Source organism: Atta cephalotes (genome assembly GCF_000143395.1).
Source record: "Atta cephalotes unplaced genomic scaffold scaffold00011, whole genome shotgun sequence".
Taxonomy (NCBI): Eukaryota; Metazoa; Arthropoda; class Insecta; order Hymenoptera; family Formicidae; genus Atta; species Atta cephalotes.
In genome coordinates, this window is record NW_012130075.1 from 4,956,682 (window position 1) to 4,974,258 (window position 17,577).

Here is a 17,577-nt window from a genome sequence, read left to right on the forward strand (position 1 = left end):
TATAGTATAGTATAATTATATATAATATAAGTTAATATAGTATTAGTTAGTTAGTTAGTTAGTTAGTAGTTAGTAGTGTAGTGTGTGTGTGTGTGTGTGTGTGTGTGTGTGTGTGTGTGTGTGTGTGTGTGTGTGTGTGTGTGTGTGTGTGTGTGTGTGTGTGTGTGTGTGTGTGTGTGTGTGCACAGAAAAAATTAATATTATTTTTAGATTGAAAAGCATAGAGATATGCTTCATGCAATGCCTATAAATAAATAAAAATGTATTCGGGATTGAAAAGCATTCATTTTAACATTCGTGAATCAATATTTCTGAAAATCTGAAAATCCATATCAATTTATTTCAATGCATTCTGGGTTTGCTGGATATTCCCGTGGATACGCAGTAGGAGAGTGAATTTGAATAACATTTGATTGGCTGTTTCAGTATAACCACCGCTATTATACATAGGAAAATGCACATTAGGGAACATTTGATTGGTTATTTCCAGTATTGCTAATGCAGTACTTATCATGCGCAATATTTCAACTTATATTATATTCTTTCTACCATGGTAGAAGCTAGTAATACGAAATTAAACCGCTTTTCATTCATTTCTTGATATAGACTTTCTATTTTTTTCTATATAACTCCTTCTATGGCTCAAGCGTCGATACATACTGGTTTTTTTTAACATCCTGTATAAACTTAACACTTCTTTCACTATGATAACTAGTATCACTTTGTCACTATTCATTGAAAACTGAACATCGCTTTTTCACTTTTTTTAAAGGTATGTGTTCATGGTGTCACTCGTTGCTCATATTCAATGACAAATGAGTCACAAATGATTTCGTATGCTAACCTCGAATATATCGCTTATATAAGTGGGCTAGCAACGATAAATTTTACGACGGTAATTATATTAATTGTGTTATGTAAAGTGTTGTAAAGTCCAAAGTGTTATATTAAAAGCAGTATTACGATTGGACCTGTCAAGTTGATATGATTGTGCACAACAAAAATAAAGCGAAACTAATAGCATCTGTATGCATTAATGAATGTATAAATTTAAAAAAGAAAATAAAATTTAAAAAGAAAATAAAAAAAGAGATTTTGGATTGATCCTTTTGGATGAAAAATGATGTGAACATCGATAAAAAAATTATTATTAAAACATTATCAATAAATAATCGATTATATGCTTTCATACACAAGTCATAGTCTTTTTGTCTATGATCATTTTACGCCATAAGTATGTACAACAGCCATCTGAAAATTTCATGAAATTATCGCAAATAATAACAAATAATGCAATAATTAAATAATAATAATAAATAATAATAATAAATAATAATAATTTAATAATACAATAATTAAATTATTATGGAGGTAAATATATAAAATTTTATTCGAAATATTGTAGTATACGTTACATATGTAGTATACGTTATATATATATTTTGAGTAAAATTTTCCTCGGAAAGGATGTTTTGGAATATAATTTAAGTAAATATATATACTTATTATATTTATATCCTGTTGTTCCACATTTAAATCTTTGCATAAGAACGATATCGCTAAAAATTGGATTAATCCAATTTTTAACAGTGTCATTGGCGATAAGAAAGTAGGCAAATTGAGGGAGAATTCAGTGACGTGATCATTTATCGCTGCGACAAGCAACACTATGAAATTGTATCTTAATATATCTTTTCCATTTAGGCCTGTTCTACAATATGTATGTCAGCATCGGATGTCGACGTGTGGATATTCGGTTGTCGGCTGTCCCTTGAAAAGAAACAATCGACCATGATTGGTTAATTTTTTACGGCATGACATACAATATATCCTAACTGATTAAGCCTTAGGCCCGGTTGTTCCATTTTTTGGTAAATTTTATTTATTAAAGAAGAAAAACCGGCCCTTAGGATGCCTTTTCATGCAGCGAATTTTTCGCTGCAAATGATTTAATGAATAGTGAATAATTTGCCGTAAATAGTTTAGCTATTCCAAATTTACCAGCATCCATTTACCAGCAATCTACCAGCACTGAAGGACTTGGTTAGAAGGCGCGTGAGTGCATGTATGCGAGTGCGTCTTAGCATTTTATAAACAAGTTGACGAAACAGGGTCAGCGAGAGATTGTAAGCTAATTAGCTTGTCAGAAGTGGGAGATAAGCGAGCAATTGGAGAGACTTTTGGTGCGTGCGTTAGAGTCTGAGCACCAGAATTGTAACACTTATTTAGACTTAAATTGTAGACCTAATAATATACAAGCTTTCACGTATGTACACTTATTGCCGTGTCTCCAAGAGACAGCAATAAATCGTACGTCATACGCCAAAGCTTGTGCATTACCTCTACTTAAGTCTCTAAGTAAGTGTTACGACAATTCTTGTGCTCAGACCCTTAGAAAGTATCGAGCGCGATACATCGAGGTGAGGCAAAAGAGGTTAGAGCGCGGAATACACAATGGTAAAAAGAAGAGATGACAGGCGTGGGTAAGGTAGGAAAGGGCAAAGTAGACAACAGCGTTTATTGATAGAGGATAAATCAAAAGTAGGTTCGAAAAAAGTGACATTGACATGTCAGAGGAGGAAAGTATAATTGAAAGAGTAAAGGTAAGTAGAAGTAAATGAAGAGATTAGGAAAAAATGTATAGAAATGAGGAAAGAAATGAGATACTTATGTCCGTATCTTGTCAGATCTTGCACTTAAGGTTTCCTTAAATTTATCTTTAGATACTCTACGAATTATTTCACTGGCTGCTGAACATCTAAAGATAAATTTAAGAAAATCTTAAGTACAAGGTTGGACTATGAATATGAGCATTAGGCAATGCAAGTAGCGAGGGGAATGATTATGATACGAGGGAAGGAGTATAATAGTTTTGGAAGAAAAGGAGATAGTCAAGAGTAAGATCTATAGCAAGCGAGGGGGGGAAGGGGGAGGTAAATGTTTTAAATGGGTTTCAGATAATGAAAAAGAGGAGAGGAAAAAAATATAATTATAAAAGGAACAGATATACTGAGGAGGATAGAAATAGATAAGAAAGGAAAGGGAAAATGGATCAAAAGGTTATAAAAGAAAGAGAGGAAGAATGTAACATAGCCTTTTCGAGAATTAATAGAACAGTGGTTAGAGTAAGAAGGAGTGAGGAGGGAAAGAGTGAAATAATGAGGAATAAACATAAGTTAAAAGGAGATATTTTTATTGAAAATGATTTGAGCTGGGAGGAAAGGAAAGAAGAGGATTAACAAATGAGTTAAGGAGCAAAAAGGAGAAAGAAAAGATATAAAGATTGGATTAGGTAAAGTAAAAATAGATGAAATATGAAAAACATGGAATGTAATTGAGAGGGAGGATGAAAAAAAGAGGAAAAATAAAATAGGAATAGATAAAGAAGGCGAGGAAGCAGAGGCAAATGAAGGGAGAAACAAGGAAGATAAGGACAAGGAATCAAAATCGAAAAATTTTGCATTAGCCAAGAAGAAATAAATAGTAATTTAAGAAGAGGTAAAGTAATTAGAAAAGGAAAGAGAAAGAAATTAGGAATAGAAAAAAAAACAAGAGAGTTGGATTAAGCAAACGGGTAAAAGAAAATAAACAGGAAAAAACAAAGAAAAATATTATTTTGGAATACAGCAAGTGTAGGAGAAAAGGATTTGAAGTTATGTCAAAGGTATGATTTCGTGAGCTTATGCGAGGCATAGTTAAATGAAAAAGGTTAGGATGCAGTGAAGAATAGGTTACCTAAGACACACGTATGGGATTGCAGTTATAGGAAGGAAAGAAAGAGAGGCAGGGCAAATGGTTTTATAATTGGAAAGAGAAAAGGATGGGGGAATAAGGAAGATAGATTAATTAGCAAAGAGTGGGAAGGCAAAGGGAAGGAGTAATCATCAACTCTGATATGATTAATCAGAGTTAACGATGGTGGGGAAAAGATAGATATAATCAGTACGGAAAACAAGGAGAGAAAAATTTGGATACAAAGATGGAAAATATTAAAGAGGAATGTACGGAAGAAAAAAATTTAGAGGAAAGAATAGATGTAGCAAGGATAAGGTGATAGAAAATGGAAGTAGAGGTTTTGTAGAATTGATAAAGGAGTATGACTGGCATTCTGAATGGAATCAAGAGGCGATTGGGAGGGGGAATATACGTATATAGGAGCAAGAAGTAGTTCAGTAATAGATATATGCGATGGTTAACGATAATATTTGCGATAGAATTATAAAATTTAGGATCGATGTGGACAAATCATATGCCACTGAGCTTGACATTAGAGGAAGAAACTGTTATAAGGTTGAAAGAAAAGGACACAGAAGAGGACCGGGACGAAGAGGACAGTGTCATCAAAGAAGAAGAAATTATCATATAAAGAGACTATAAAAACATGGAGGTGATAAATGAGGAAAATTTGGATAAAGGCAAGAGAAATAATGAGGAAGAGGTAAGAGCTATGTGGGAGAAATTAAAACAGATTGTGTTCACCAAAGTCGTGAAGAAGATAATCAAAAAGAAGAAAAGGTACACAGGATACAAGTGAGATATTAGCTCCAGGAAGAAGAGAGAGATGAAGAGAACATATAGGAAATGAAAAAATGGAAAAGAGGGGGGAAAAAAATATTTGGAGAAGAGGAAAGAGTTCAGAGAATTATTAGAAAAGAAACAAAAAGAAAAAAGGGAAGAAGAGCAAGAGGAATTGAAAAAGTTGAAGAGGGAAGCGTATGGAAATATATTAAGTATAGGAAGAAAGATAAGAGAGAGTATAGGAGAGAGTAAAATGCTATAGAAAGAAAATAATATAAGGAACAAGGAATGGAGGAAATATTTTAAGCTATTGGACGGCACTGAAGTGGAATGAAAATAAAGCAGAACACTGAGCTCTCTAAGCTAGAGGAAGAAGAAGAAGAAGAAAATGTAAATAAAGAAGAAAGTGAAGAAGAACTGATGGCTGAAGAGATTGGTAGGACATTACGCAAGATGAAAAAAAAGGCGGCAGGAATAGATGGGGTGCCTATGGAAGCCTGGATATATGCAGATGAGGGTTTAAGAAGAGGCTAATGGAAACTACTACAAAAAGTGTCGAGTACAGGCAAGATGCCGCAAGATTGGAAGGAAAATATAATTGTCTCTCTAGACAAAAGAGAAGACGAGAAGAAAGTAATAAATTACAGGAGTATCTCGTTACAATGTACGGCGTATAAAATATATGCAGAAGTAATAGACTAGAAAAGAAGATGAAAATCAAAGATTCCGAAAAATTAAGCTGGATTTAAAAGAAGAAGGTCAACAACGGTATTTTCATATTGATGCATTTGATGCAGAAGGAAAAAATCAGGAAAAAGAAAGAAGAAAAATATATACGATGCGGATTTAAAAATTGCCTTTGATAAGAATAAACTTTGGAAGACTTAGAGGTAAGGATGTAAATGAATATTTGGTAAGGAAGATAGAGAAGATGTAGGAGGAAACAGAGGTGAGAATAAGGAGGAAACAAAGATGAAGATAAGGATGAGACAAGGATACATGCAACAATTCAGAACAATAAAAGGAATAAGGGAGGGTATGATGAGTCCATTGTTGTTCAATTTATATATTGCGGACATAGATAATGAATTAGAGAAAAGAAGAATAGGAAGAGTTAGATTAGGTAGAGATAGGACATGATGATCGTTAGCATATGTGGATAATTTAATTTTTATAGCTTATAATAGGGAGTTATTACAGGATATGATGAGCACAAACAAAATTTTTGGAGGGGAAGAAATTGGAGCTGTGCACAGAAAAGTCGAAAATAATGAGGTCTGGAGGAAGAGGGAGAAAAAGAAAAGAGAAATGGAAATGGGGAAATAAGGAACTAAATGAGATGGAATTTAAATATTTAAATATTGGAATTTAAATATTTGGATTTTAATTTAGATTGGAAAGGGAAATATGCCTTATAAAAGGCATATTAAAAAAATAAATAGAAAAGGAAAAATGGTAGTAAAAAAGGTATGAGGCTTAGGGGAAAAGCTATACAGAAATGACTTTAGTAGAAGATGGATTGATAATTAAATATCTGCTATTAAAAATGCTATTTAAATATCTGGTACAAAGTGTAATGGCATATAGAGTGGAATTATGGGGCTGGAAAGAAAAAGGCGAACTAGAAAAGATAATATTAGACTACATCAGGTGGATTTTCAATTAGATTAGATTTCTGCATTCCATGATTTGTAATTATGAGGGAGCTGGTAATGGGTAAGCTCAAAGTAGGATGGGGTTTAAGGGCAAGAAAATACGAGGAAAAGATTAAATCTGGAAACACAGGTAATTTGATCAGAGAGTGCTGGGAGGAAAAACAAAGCTATTGGAACGATAGACGGTATGGAGAAAGAAGATTATTATAACAGGAACGGATAGGAAATTGAATCTAGAGAAGTAATAGGAATGAAAGTTTTGAAGATTTAATAAACAGGAAAAGGGAGGATTTACAGAAGCAATAGAAAAGGGAAAGAATAGGTCAAGGTGTAATAAAAGATATAAAGATATAAAGAGATAAGTATGGAGAATAGGATATCAAATTTGAGGGTGGAAAAAATGAAATGGAAGAGAGGAGATAAGATAAGTGTTATTTAAATTAAGATATGGTAATTTAGAAGAGAAGAATAAATACTGGCTAGGAATAATGGAGGGAAAATGTCTTTTTTGTGGTGAAAGCGAGAATAACCTTGAGCATTAGGTTAAAGAATGCAAGGAGACAAGAGGTAATTTTGAAGAGTTAGGAAAGAATAAGGACGAGATTGTAAGAAATTTATGAGGAGAAGATTTGAGTAAACTTAAAGGAAAAACGCTAATAAAACTATGAAAGAATAGAGAAAAGGAAATAATAAAAAGAAAAGAAAAGAAAGGAGAGAAAAAAGAAAAGATATAAATAGAGACTATTGTAAAGATAAACATAATAATGTAAAGACAAGGAATGAATATTATAATTATAATATTTTGTAAGACAACAAAGCTGTGAGAGTATAAGATTGTAATGTAGTATATTATAGTTAGTTATAGTCAATTCGAAGTACTTATTATCTATTTATAAGTTAAGGAAATGCATTGTAATGAAACCAATAGAAAATAAAAATAAAATGTAGATGGAACATATAGTTAAAGAATACAAGGGGAGATAAGTACGGATAAAGAAATGCTATGTAGAAATAAAGGGAAATAAGAAATGGGATATGGACATTAATAGACTGTGATAGGGCTGTGATATAGAGATTATGTATAGGTAAAAGAGAAATAGTAATAGTTGTAGAGAAATAGTAATAGTTCAGGTTTGTAGCTGTAAGATAAAGACGGGAGAGGAGTGTAAGTGTGAATGAGTTAAATATTTCTGTAAACCAAGTCCCCTTCTTGGTTTGTATATGCTGAAGTGTAAATGATTTCTATTCTACTAGCACTGAAAATGCTACAATTTACATTATGTGCACTATAGATTTTCAGTACTGACAGTAAATTTTAGAACACAGTTTTAATGAACGTTGCATGTGTGTGGTTGCATAACAATGGTCTAGTTTCCACCGAAGGTTTGAACCAGATTAGAATGCAAGAATTAACCAATTACAATCGAACATTCCCCTATTGTTCGACTGTAACAAAGAAATATTCGATTGTAATTCTTGCATTCCGATTTGAAGGTTACATGACACTTTTCTGAAAAACTAGACTGAAAAATTTAGTATTTACAAAAATCCATAGGCAATTTAATTTATATGCAATACAATTTTAATTTATATGGATTAGTATATATACACTGTTTAAGTAGTAAGTTTGTGGTATGGACTTATAGAACTTAGAACCTGAGTACAAGAATAACACTTACTTAGAGATTTAAATTGTAGACGTAAGTAATGCACAAGCTTTGGCGTATGACGTATGTCTCTTAGAGACACGGCAATAAGTTGTACGTCATACTTGAAAGCTTGTGCGTTACTTACGTCTACAATTTAAGTCTAAATAAGTGTACAACAATGTCGTGCTTAAATTCTTATGGACTTATTACTTCAACGCTGTTACTAATTCGTTTAAAATTAAAAAATAAAATTGTGTTGCTTAGAGATTTTTATTAGTATCATTTTTAGTATCATAACATTTTCCAGTCTAGTTTTTCGGGAAAATGTTATGTAATAGGTTTGAATCCTCGGTTTGGAAACTATGGCCAATGACTACATTTACACGATACCCTTAATCGGATTTAATAACATCCATAATTATGAAACTAGTCAATCACAGTCATTTCATTCTTCCGAAAAACAGCTATGATTGGCTAATTTCATAACTACGGTTAAACCCGATTAATGAACACATTAGAGTAAGTTCATTGTTTACCGCATCTCTTTTTTTGCCGCGCGGGTGTTATCGCGTCCAGTGTGCAGAAGCCATGATATATTCTCATTGAATGTCGCGAGTCGTATGCGACGAATATCGTGCTGGTGTGTCGAAGACATAAATGTATCGTGTAAAATGTGAAACACAGATTCTTGCATAACCCATAACACGTGCATAAGAAAACGTATCAATCGAAGTCCTTTATTTCCATGAAATAAAGACTGATGATGATTTTTTTTATGCACATTTATGCGGCTATGCAAGTTTGTGTGGAATGACCTCTTTAAAATTATCCAGTCACATTTTACGTCTTCATAGGAGAAATGCGATTGGATAATTTTCTTTATCCATACGTTTATGTTGCTATGAAACTTTGTGTGAATATATCTTTAAGCAGGGAGCACAGATTCTTAATCTGCATAACGCATAACATATAAAACATAAAAAATCCAACCAATCATAGTTTTTTATGAAAAGGAAGGAAACGAAGGATTTTGATTGGTACATTTTTTATGCATTATGTATTTATGCGTTATGTAAGAGTCTGTGCTCCCCGCTTAAGCCCTAAACACAATGCGAAGGCAACAACGATAGAAATAGTTATAGCAATAGCGACCAGCAAACGAGAATGGATTAAAATGGATTGACATTTTTTTCGAATGCATATTTTAAATAGCGAATACTTTTTTTTAGATTTAATTGGATTCAATTGGATTCAATTAAATTCAATTGGATGCAATTGGATTGAAAAACTGCATGTCCTATTATAAAATTTTGAATTTAATAGTATTCATAATACACAGAAAAAGCTAATATTTTTAGATTGAAAGACATAGAGATATGCTACATAGAGATATGCCTATAAATGCATTCAGGATTGAAAAGCATTCATTTTAACATTCGTGAATTAATATTTCTAAAAATCTTAATCCATTTCAATTCATTTCAATCCATTCTCGTTTGCTGGAAATAGCGATAGGAACAGAGGAAATGTATAGTTATTTGGACATTCGATTTGGATGTTCACGTGCATTAAGCGTAATCATTATTCTGTCTTTATTGTTCATTACACACGTCAAATAAGACTAGAAATATTGAAAAGCGTTGAAAATGGCCATTATAATGACCTGGAAATTGACCGCAGCCCATATGTCAATGCACATAAGTCCTATATGCATTGGCATATGGGCTGCATTCCCGTGTGTTGGATTCCTCTGTTCCTATCGCTATCACTATTGCCATTGTGTTTAGGGCTTAAAAGTGCTCTTAAATGTTATATACATATTTAATAAATACTGAATAAATTGGAAATAAAATTTTTTAAAATTATTTTAAATGGAGAACAACAGTTATAAATTAAATTACTTGGTATAACTAACAAATGTAATGGTTATTAAATTATATGTCAGTATATTTTTACTAAATAAAAAGGAAAGCAGCTGCAGTTGCAGTTATATTTCAGTTGACCGTTGTTTGTATCTTATAGGTTTAATATTATTTATTGGGTTGTCCGAAAAGTTCGTGCCGACTAACCTATATAATTTAATAAATATATAAAATTTAAATCTCTGCGTTTCAATTTTCCTTCAACATCGGCACGAACTTTCTGGACCCAATATAAGATATAATTCGTAATTTTATACAATGTGAACATATTCGATGTCCTAATTAAATTGAATATATATAATTTTTCTTTTTTAATTTTCTTCTTTATTATTTCTATTTTGCATATAGACGATCTTTGCATAGCCATTTATGTAAATTAGCGTCGAGACACTACTAGTGTCTCCAGATTTGTAACTTGTGTCGAATATTCACAAACATTCGCTAAAAGCCGAAAAATTTCAGCAAACAGCAATTACTCGCTGCGTGAATTTGCACCTTAATTTTGTGTGTGTGTGTGTGTATGTGTGTGTGTGTGTGTGTGTGTGTGCATAACGTTGTTCGTATTTTTTCTTCCAAATACTTCTATCATGTCTATTGAGCATTTACGATTGAGCATTTAATGATATTTAAAAAAGAAAATGCTATAGAGAAATAGAAAGAAGTGCAACAGAAAGTCAGTTATATAATTGGTTACCTCCTTAGTTTGCGTATGTGCAATTCAATTTTACGCCCGCTGAAATCTGAAGTTGCGCTACTGTGTATATATTATAGTAATAACTTGAAAAATCACATTTTTTTAATATCACTTTTAAAGTACGGGAGAGATATATGTATTAAAAATGAAAGAGTAAGGTAAAAGAGAAGATCCAGGTGTGATATTGAAAATTCGTCATCACAATATTTATTATAATCATAATGTAAGAATATATTTTACTACTTAGACTGAGTTGTTCCATCTTTCGTTAATTTCAATTCACTATCTTACTGTCTTACTCTCTTATGCTCTTACTCTTTTGTTTATCTAATAGGTAAGTTATATGTAGTTTATTCGAAGATGGAACAACTGGCTCTTAGGGCGGCAGGAATCACGGTGGAGATCTCTGTCGAAAACAAATTTCTTTCATCCTAAATTATAGCTATATATAATATTGAGAAAATCACAATATAATTATGATATTCACAATCAGAAAAATCAGCTGAAGACGCGTACAGAGCATTTCCTTTTTTTTTTTCAGAAAAAAGGATACAATAAAAATTCAATATTTCACTCGATTTGCATTGTAATGCAGTTGAGGTGCAAATTTTATTTATTATGTTTAAACTACTTAATTGCAAAATCGGTATAAATTCTGTATGCACCTTTGCAGCTTCATAAAAAAAAGTCGAAAAAAAATCATTGACGAAATAGTTTCTATGAGACAAAATATGGTACCTCGCAATTATATCAGGTAGGTGAGTAACAAACAGATAATTTTATTTATTATACTATCTTTAAGAATAAAATTTCAATTCGGCTCTTTAGGAAGCTTTATAGTTTCGTAAAATATAAGTAAAAAACAAGTTTCATGACAAAATATTTTTTCTACAAGGCCAAATATATGGTGGAATGCACGTATCTGCACCGCAAATAAAGTGTAAATGAGTTTTCTTGTCACTGGTCCTTAAATAATAATTATAATAGCGTCAATCAATTGAGAAATATAGATTATATTTTTAAAACTGCCAAATTTATCGCTATGGTAAAGATCAAGTAAATAGTTTACGAAAATTCAGATCACCATATCTAGTAGCACAAGAGAAAAATAGGATTCAACAATTAAGACACTTAGTTGAGTATATCGCAGATATAAAGTATACCAATGCCACTGTGGTAGAATAAATGATAGGAAATTACAACTTCGTTGAGATATCTAGAGATTTAAATGTATTAACTCAATTGTAACTGCAAAAAAGATCGTTTTTCGTCGATTTCAATCTTCGCATATTATGAAAATAAGTAAAAATCAAATAATAAAGTAATAAATAAAGTAACAAAGTATGTGTATGAATCAATAAAATATAATCATAAAATTAAAATCACGAAGGCATTATCAAAACAAATTAACTAACTTTTAACAAACTTGATTATACAGTGGCAATATCATAGTTACTTTGATATCATACAATATTTGTAATCATCCATCTCTCTCATAAGTTGAACTAAAACAGTCGCATATTATAGATGATAGATAACTACAACTACATAATTTTCTTACATAAATTTATAAACACATATTTTCCAGAATGTAAGATATTTTTAGAATGTCTGTGCATTTTAAAATGTATTTGTTATAAATAAATAAGCTGAAAATTGTATTTCTTATAAGCAAATTAACGTATTATCGATTGTGATTGGATTTGGAGTTTAAAAAACGAAATTTAAAAAAGTTGTAATCGCGTTAAAAAAAATAAATAAATAGTATGTGGTAGCCTGGATGCATATATCTGGCATAGCTTTGGTTTTTTCTTGTAAAATACATCGATGTTAATATCTAATTACGGTAACATTAAGAAATGCAATATGTGACCAATATTGCTGCTTTATTTAAACGTTACTGTTTTACGGGGATCTTAATGAAGGGCTACCTCATTTGCATTTTTCGCTGTTGCCATACCGCAAATTTCCTATATGCGGTAGTTAACAATTGATTAAGATGATTCGTTAAGTGCTGACTAACCGCAGAGAATTCTCTTTGCACACGATCCTGGGAGAAATGGAATTCGTATATTATAAAATAATGAATTTTGTATAAATGAATAAATGCTGCTTATTTGTATATGTGAAATAAACATTTACTTACTTCAAAGGGTTTTAGTTTAGCGGAATGAAATCTATGTAAAGCTTCGTGCATTCTGATTGCTTTTTCTTCAAGCTGTGGTGTTGTCGGAGGAAAACTTCGCCAAAAATGTTTCAACAACTCACATATACACACATACACGTTACGTAATTCCTTCTCTAAATCTTTCGGTATTAACTCTGTAATATGTATATTTACATAATTATTTACCTATACTTATGTATTTATATCTACATATATATATATATGTAAATTATTTCACATTAAAATCACTAAAGAATGTAAAGTCACTAATAATAATTTACTGAATATCTGGAGACACGATACTGTCTCGACGCTAAGACAAGTGAATTATATATACTATGTCATTTGTAATATGAAGAATATATTCTTACGTCCAAGACTTTCTTCTCGGAAACCTTTCATTAAAGATCCACCAGGTGTTAATTCACCTAAAGCTGATACTGCCGCAGCTGGACTAACTAAAGAAGTAGCTGTTTGTCGCGGTAATGTACTACCAGATAACCATCCAGAAGCTTCTTTTTTTAAGTGATTTAATGTAATGAACAATTCTTCCGAAGTTGGTTCTGTACTTCCATAGTCTGGTATAGGTCCATGCAAATATCTATCTACATGCATCAGATTTAACGGTGCTCCATTATTTGTATTTATGTCACAGCTCTTATCAAGATCATCATAAGTTATCTTCTCTTGTATTCTACGCTGTAAAAATGTATTTAAAAAGATTAAATAAATCATCCTCAATCCTACCAAACATAAATTATAAATGCATCAAATGGAATGGAAAGTTGTACTTTTTTAGTCTTTGGTTCATCATCTGGTTCGTTGTTTGCTATTTTACTTGCAGATGGTGTAGATCCATTTAATTGTGGTTGATTAGTTTGTATCAACTGTTTGGCAGTGCTAGCTTTCATAACCATTATGCTATGTTGATTAAATCTCTTGATCATATTTTGATGTACTATATTTCCAGATGTTTTATCTGCTTTACTACAACCATTTCCATAATTTTCATCTAGTGTTTGATCTTCGAAGGAAGTAATATCTACCAAAGGATCATTTATCCCAGTTTGAAGATCTTTCTTAAGTTCTTGATCATCTATTTTGGCACATTCGGTAAAAAGATCCTTGGTCCCAGTATTGATACGGTCTCTGTGAAAATAATGTGATTGAAAGAATTTTGTCCAGAAATCCGACTCTGACATTTTATGAGGCACATTTTCTTGATGTTTTCTTTTAACAGCTGGATAAGTCTTAAATATACATTCTATCACATCGACAGTTAAATTGTATTTTAATCCATTGCAACCATCAGTTTGTGGCTTGATATCTGCCTAAAAAATTTGATTAATCCATAATTTATGTGTTGAGCAAAAATCTGACATCTTTATAAAAGAAAACATTATTACCAGGAAAGCACTATTAACACCTATCTCTTGACGTTGTATCTTTTTAGCTTGTGTATATTCTGCAGCATGTTGTGACCAAAATTCTTCCGATGATATAACTTGTGTGATTACTAGATCACGATATAATTGAAGCAACATAGGATGTTCTTGAAGAGTTCTAAAAAAAGGAATGTATTTGTAAAAAAAAAATTGTCTCAATTATTCATGAAATACTCTTCAAATATTAACTTAAATTAATCTTACCTATTTTTTTCTTCTAGCTCCTTGTTAACTTTCCGCTTAAATTTTGGTAGTAATTGTTGCAATAACTCTTTTACATCGTCGCGATCTTTAATTTGTGCTTCTTGTCCATTTTTATTTACAAAATGAAATGTAGATGATGTGCCATCATGTAACACCACCTGTAGTTGTATTTTTGATTTTCCCTCTGGTGATATTTTTTGTACTACAAAGGACTCAATAATTTTATTTGTTTATTGATCGGTGTATAATTTATATATTTACATATATTTTACAATAACATATATGAATAAACATAATATATGTGTGTGTGGTGTGTGTGTGTGTGTGTGTGGTGTGTGTGTGTGTGTATGTGTGTGTGTGTGTGTGTGTGTGTGTGTGGTGTGTGTGTGTGTGTGGTGTGTGTGTATATATATATATATATGTAAGCTAACACATTATTGAATTAATTACATCAATCTGTTATATTTAAACACAATTTCTTAAAGTCTTACATTTAATATCAGCATATTTATGGCTGACAGAAACAGTATCTCTGTTATCAAGCATCCATGCTATTCGTTCGTTCATTACATATAAAGTACCATCTCCTTTTTTATAACGCACTTGACTCACTTGCATCAGGACATCTTCCGAGGATGTAGTCATGGTGGATGTGAAGTGTAATACAATTTTTTTAAAAACAGTAAATACAATCCTAAAAATTATATCCTATTAAGAATAATATTCATAGATATATGTATTATTTTAACAGAACAAATTATACTCATTATTCATAAAATTTTATTTTGGATAGAAAAAAAATTGTTATTGCTCATAAATATACTAAACAAAAAATAATTTTTTGTATAAAATTGACTGATAAGAATAATCATTATGGAAACAGAGAAAGTATCACTAATTTGCATGTGTGTGATGAAAAAAATTCTTATAAAGTTGTAGAAAACGTGAGACGTATTGTGTTCCATAGAATTAGATATTTTCATGTCCTTGAATATCGATGATTGTACTCGATGCCTCTCTGTATAATCGCATTCAATTTCTTTGGAAAAACAATACATAAAGAGTGATGATCGCGATGAGAAATCATTCCGAGAAAATATCAATTCGCATCGCGATGCGTCAAATATCAAATGTCTGTATGATAAGAACCCATGCAAGTTAACAGCGTGAAAGATAAATAGTCGTGCATTTCCCATCGACCGAGTATCTCTCGCGTCACGAAAATCAGCTTTCCACACATTTCAGTGAGAGAAACGCGTGTTTCCCATTAACAGTAAGCAAAATTCGTTACAAAAACGCACGTTTACTAGTGGCGGATTGCCGAATGCCACGGAACAACGTAAAGATCCGCCAAGCGGCACGGCCATGTACAGAAACACACCACAGTAGACGCATCGCAAGCGCGGCCATGGACAGACGACAATACTATCGACATCGACCTGTACCGATGTGTGGCGACTGACGGCACTAGGTTACTCAAGTGACGGCTCAAGTCGTCACCGCTTCCTGTACTAGACACATTTATCGTTCATTATCTCGTATCCGTCGCATAAACTGCACACACGCATAAAATGAATAATTTTTGCGTATTTATCAGCAAAAACGATGACAGCCAAATTCGCTAGCGGAAATTTATCCGAAATTTTTCGAATATAAAGGCCTTGCGCACAATGGAGGAAATTAGGAATAGAAATAAATATTAAGATTTCAACATATCAGAAACCGTTTTCCGATGTAATTGATATCTGATAAGCTGAAATCTTAGAAACTTTCTACAATAAGCTATTAGTAATAAACCAGAAGTCAGAAGCTAAAAATTGACCAATCATAGTCAATTATTTTTCTCACTATTCGACTATGATTGATCAGTTTCTGATTTCTGATTTATTATTTATGGCTTGTTGTAAAAAGTCTATTAAGCGGAGAGCAACAGATTCTTGTATAACGCATAACATGTAATGCATAAGAATATGTACCAATCAAAATTCTTCGTTTCCTTTCTTTCATGAAATAAAGAACTCTAGTTGGTTCAATTTCTTATTTCTCATGTATCATGCGTCATGCAAGACTATGTGTTCTCCGTTTTATGCATAAAAAAAATTATTCAATTGCATTTCTCTTACAAAGTTGCACGTAAAATGTGATTGGATAATTTTCTTTATGCATACGTTTATGCGGCTATGTAAGTTGTGTGGATGTACCCTTAATATTTATTTCTGTTTCTAATATTTTTTCCATTGTGCGCAGAGTCTAAAGGTATATCCATACAACTTGCATAGCCGCATAAACATATACATAAAGAAAATTATCCGATCGCATTTCTCTTATAAAGACGCATGTAAAATGTGATTAGATAATTTTTGTTGTGGATACATCCTTAATATTTATTTCTGTTTCTAATATTTTTTCCATTGTGCGCAGAGCCTAAAGGTATATCCATACAACTTACACAGCCGCATAAAGAAACGTATGCATAAAGAAAATTATCCAATCACATTTTACGTGCAACTTTGTAAGAGAAATGCAATTGGATAATTTTTTTTATGCATAAAACGCACGAAGAGCACATAGTCTTGCATGACGCATAATACATGAGGCATAAGAAATTGAACCAACTAGAGTTCTTTATTTCATGAAAGGAAGGAAACGAAGAATTTTGATTGGTACATATTCTTATGCATTACGTTATGCAACTAACTAAGTTTGTGTGAATATATCTTAAAGCGGGGAGCACAAACTTTTACGTAACGCATAAAACATGAGGCATAAGAAAATCAACCAATCAAAGTCCTTTACACGGAAAGAAAGGAAATAAAGCACTTTTATTTTCTTATGCCTCATGTGTTATGCATTATGCAAGAATCTGTGCTCCCTGCTTAACAATCACGAAAAAACACTACTGGCGCCGCGCATGTAATCGGATGTGTGCGACACATCACAAGGGCGCAAGACCTCTATTCTTGAAAAGAAACGTATACGAAAACTATAAGGGAAATATTAGAATCACGTATACTCTGATATTATAATATTTTCCTAGCTTTTCGTATAGATTTCTTTTCAAAAATAAAGGCCCTGGGAATCGATTCTGTGTCTTTAAACAAAGTGAAAATTACAAAAGCGAGCAAATTTACTAAGTGTTAACCAATGAAATAATCAGTATTCTAGTAAATTCACTCACTCACTTTCATAATTTTTATCTCATTTCAAGATACAGAATCGATCCCCTGATATGCGCGAAATTACAATTTGGTTCTAGCATAAAAGAAGAGAAAAAGGTTTGTTTTCTGCACGAGAATTGTACTAGAACTGAACTAAATTGAACT

At 31.9% G+C, this 17,577-nt stretch overlaps 1 protein-coding gene across 1 annotated transcript; it reads right to left on the reverse strand.

The window, feature by feature from the left end:
* Window positions 1–12,365: 12,365 nt before the first annotated feature.
* Window positions 12,366–15,689, reverse strand: LOC105617088 (general transcription factor IIH subunit 1). The gene is given in 8 exon segments (XM_012198666.1): window positions 12,366–12,488; window positions 12,585–12,760; window positions 12,977–13,304; window positions 13,397–13,936; window positions 14,012–14,168; window positions 14,255–14,456; window positions 14,746–14,948; window positions 15,562–15,689. Coding segments are annotated over 8 exon segments (1,857 nt in total).
* Window positions 15,690–17,577: the final 1,888 nt, after the last annotated feature.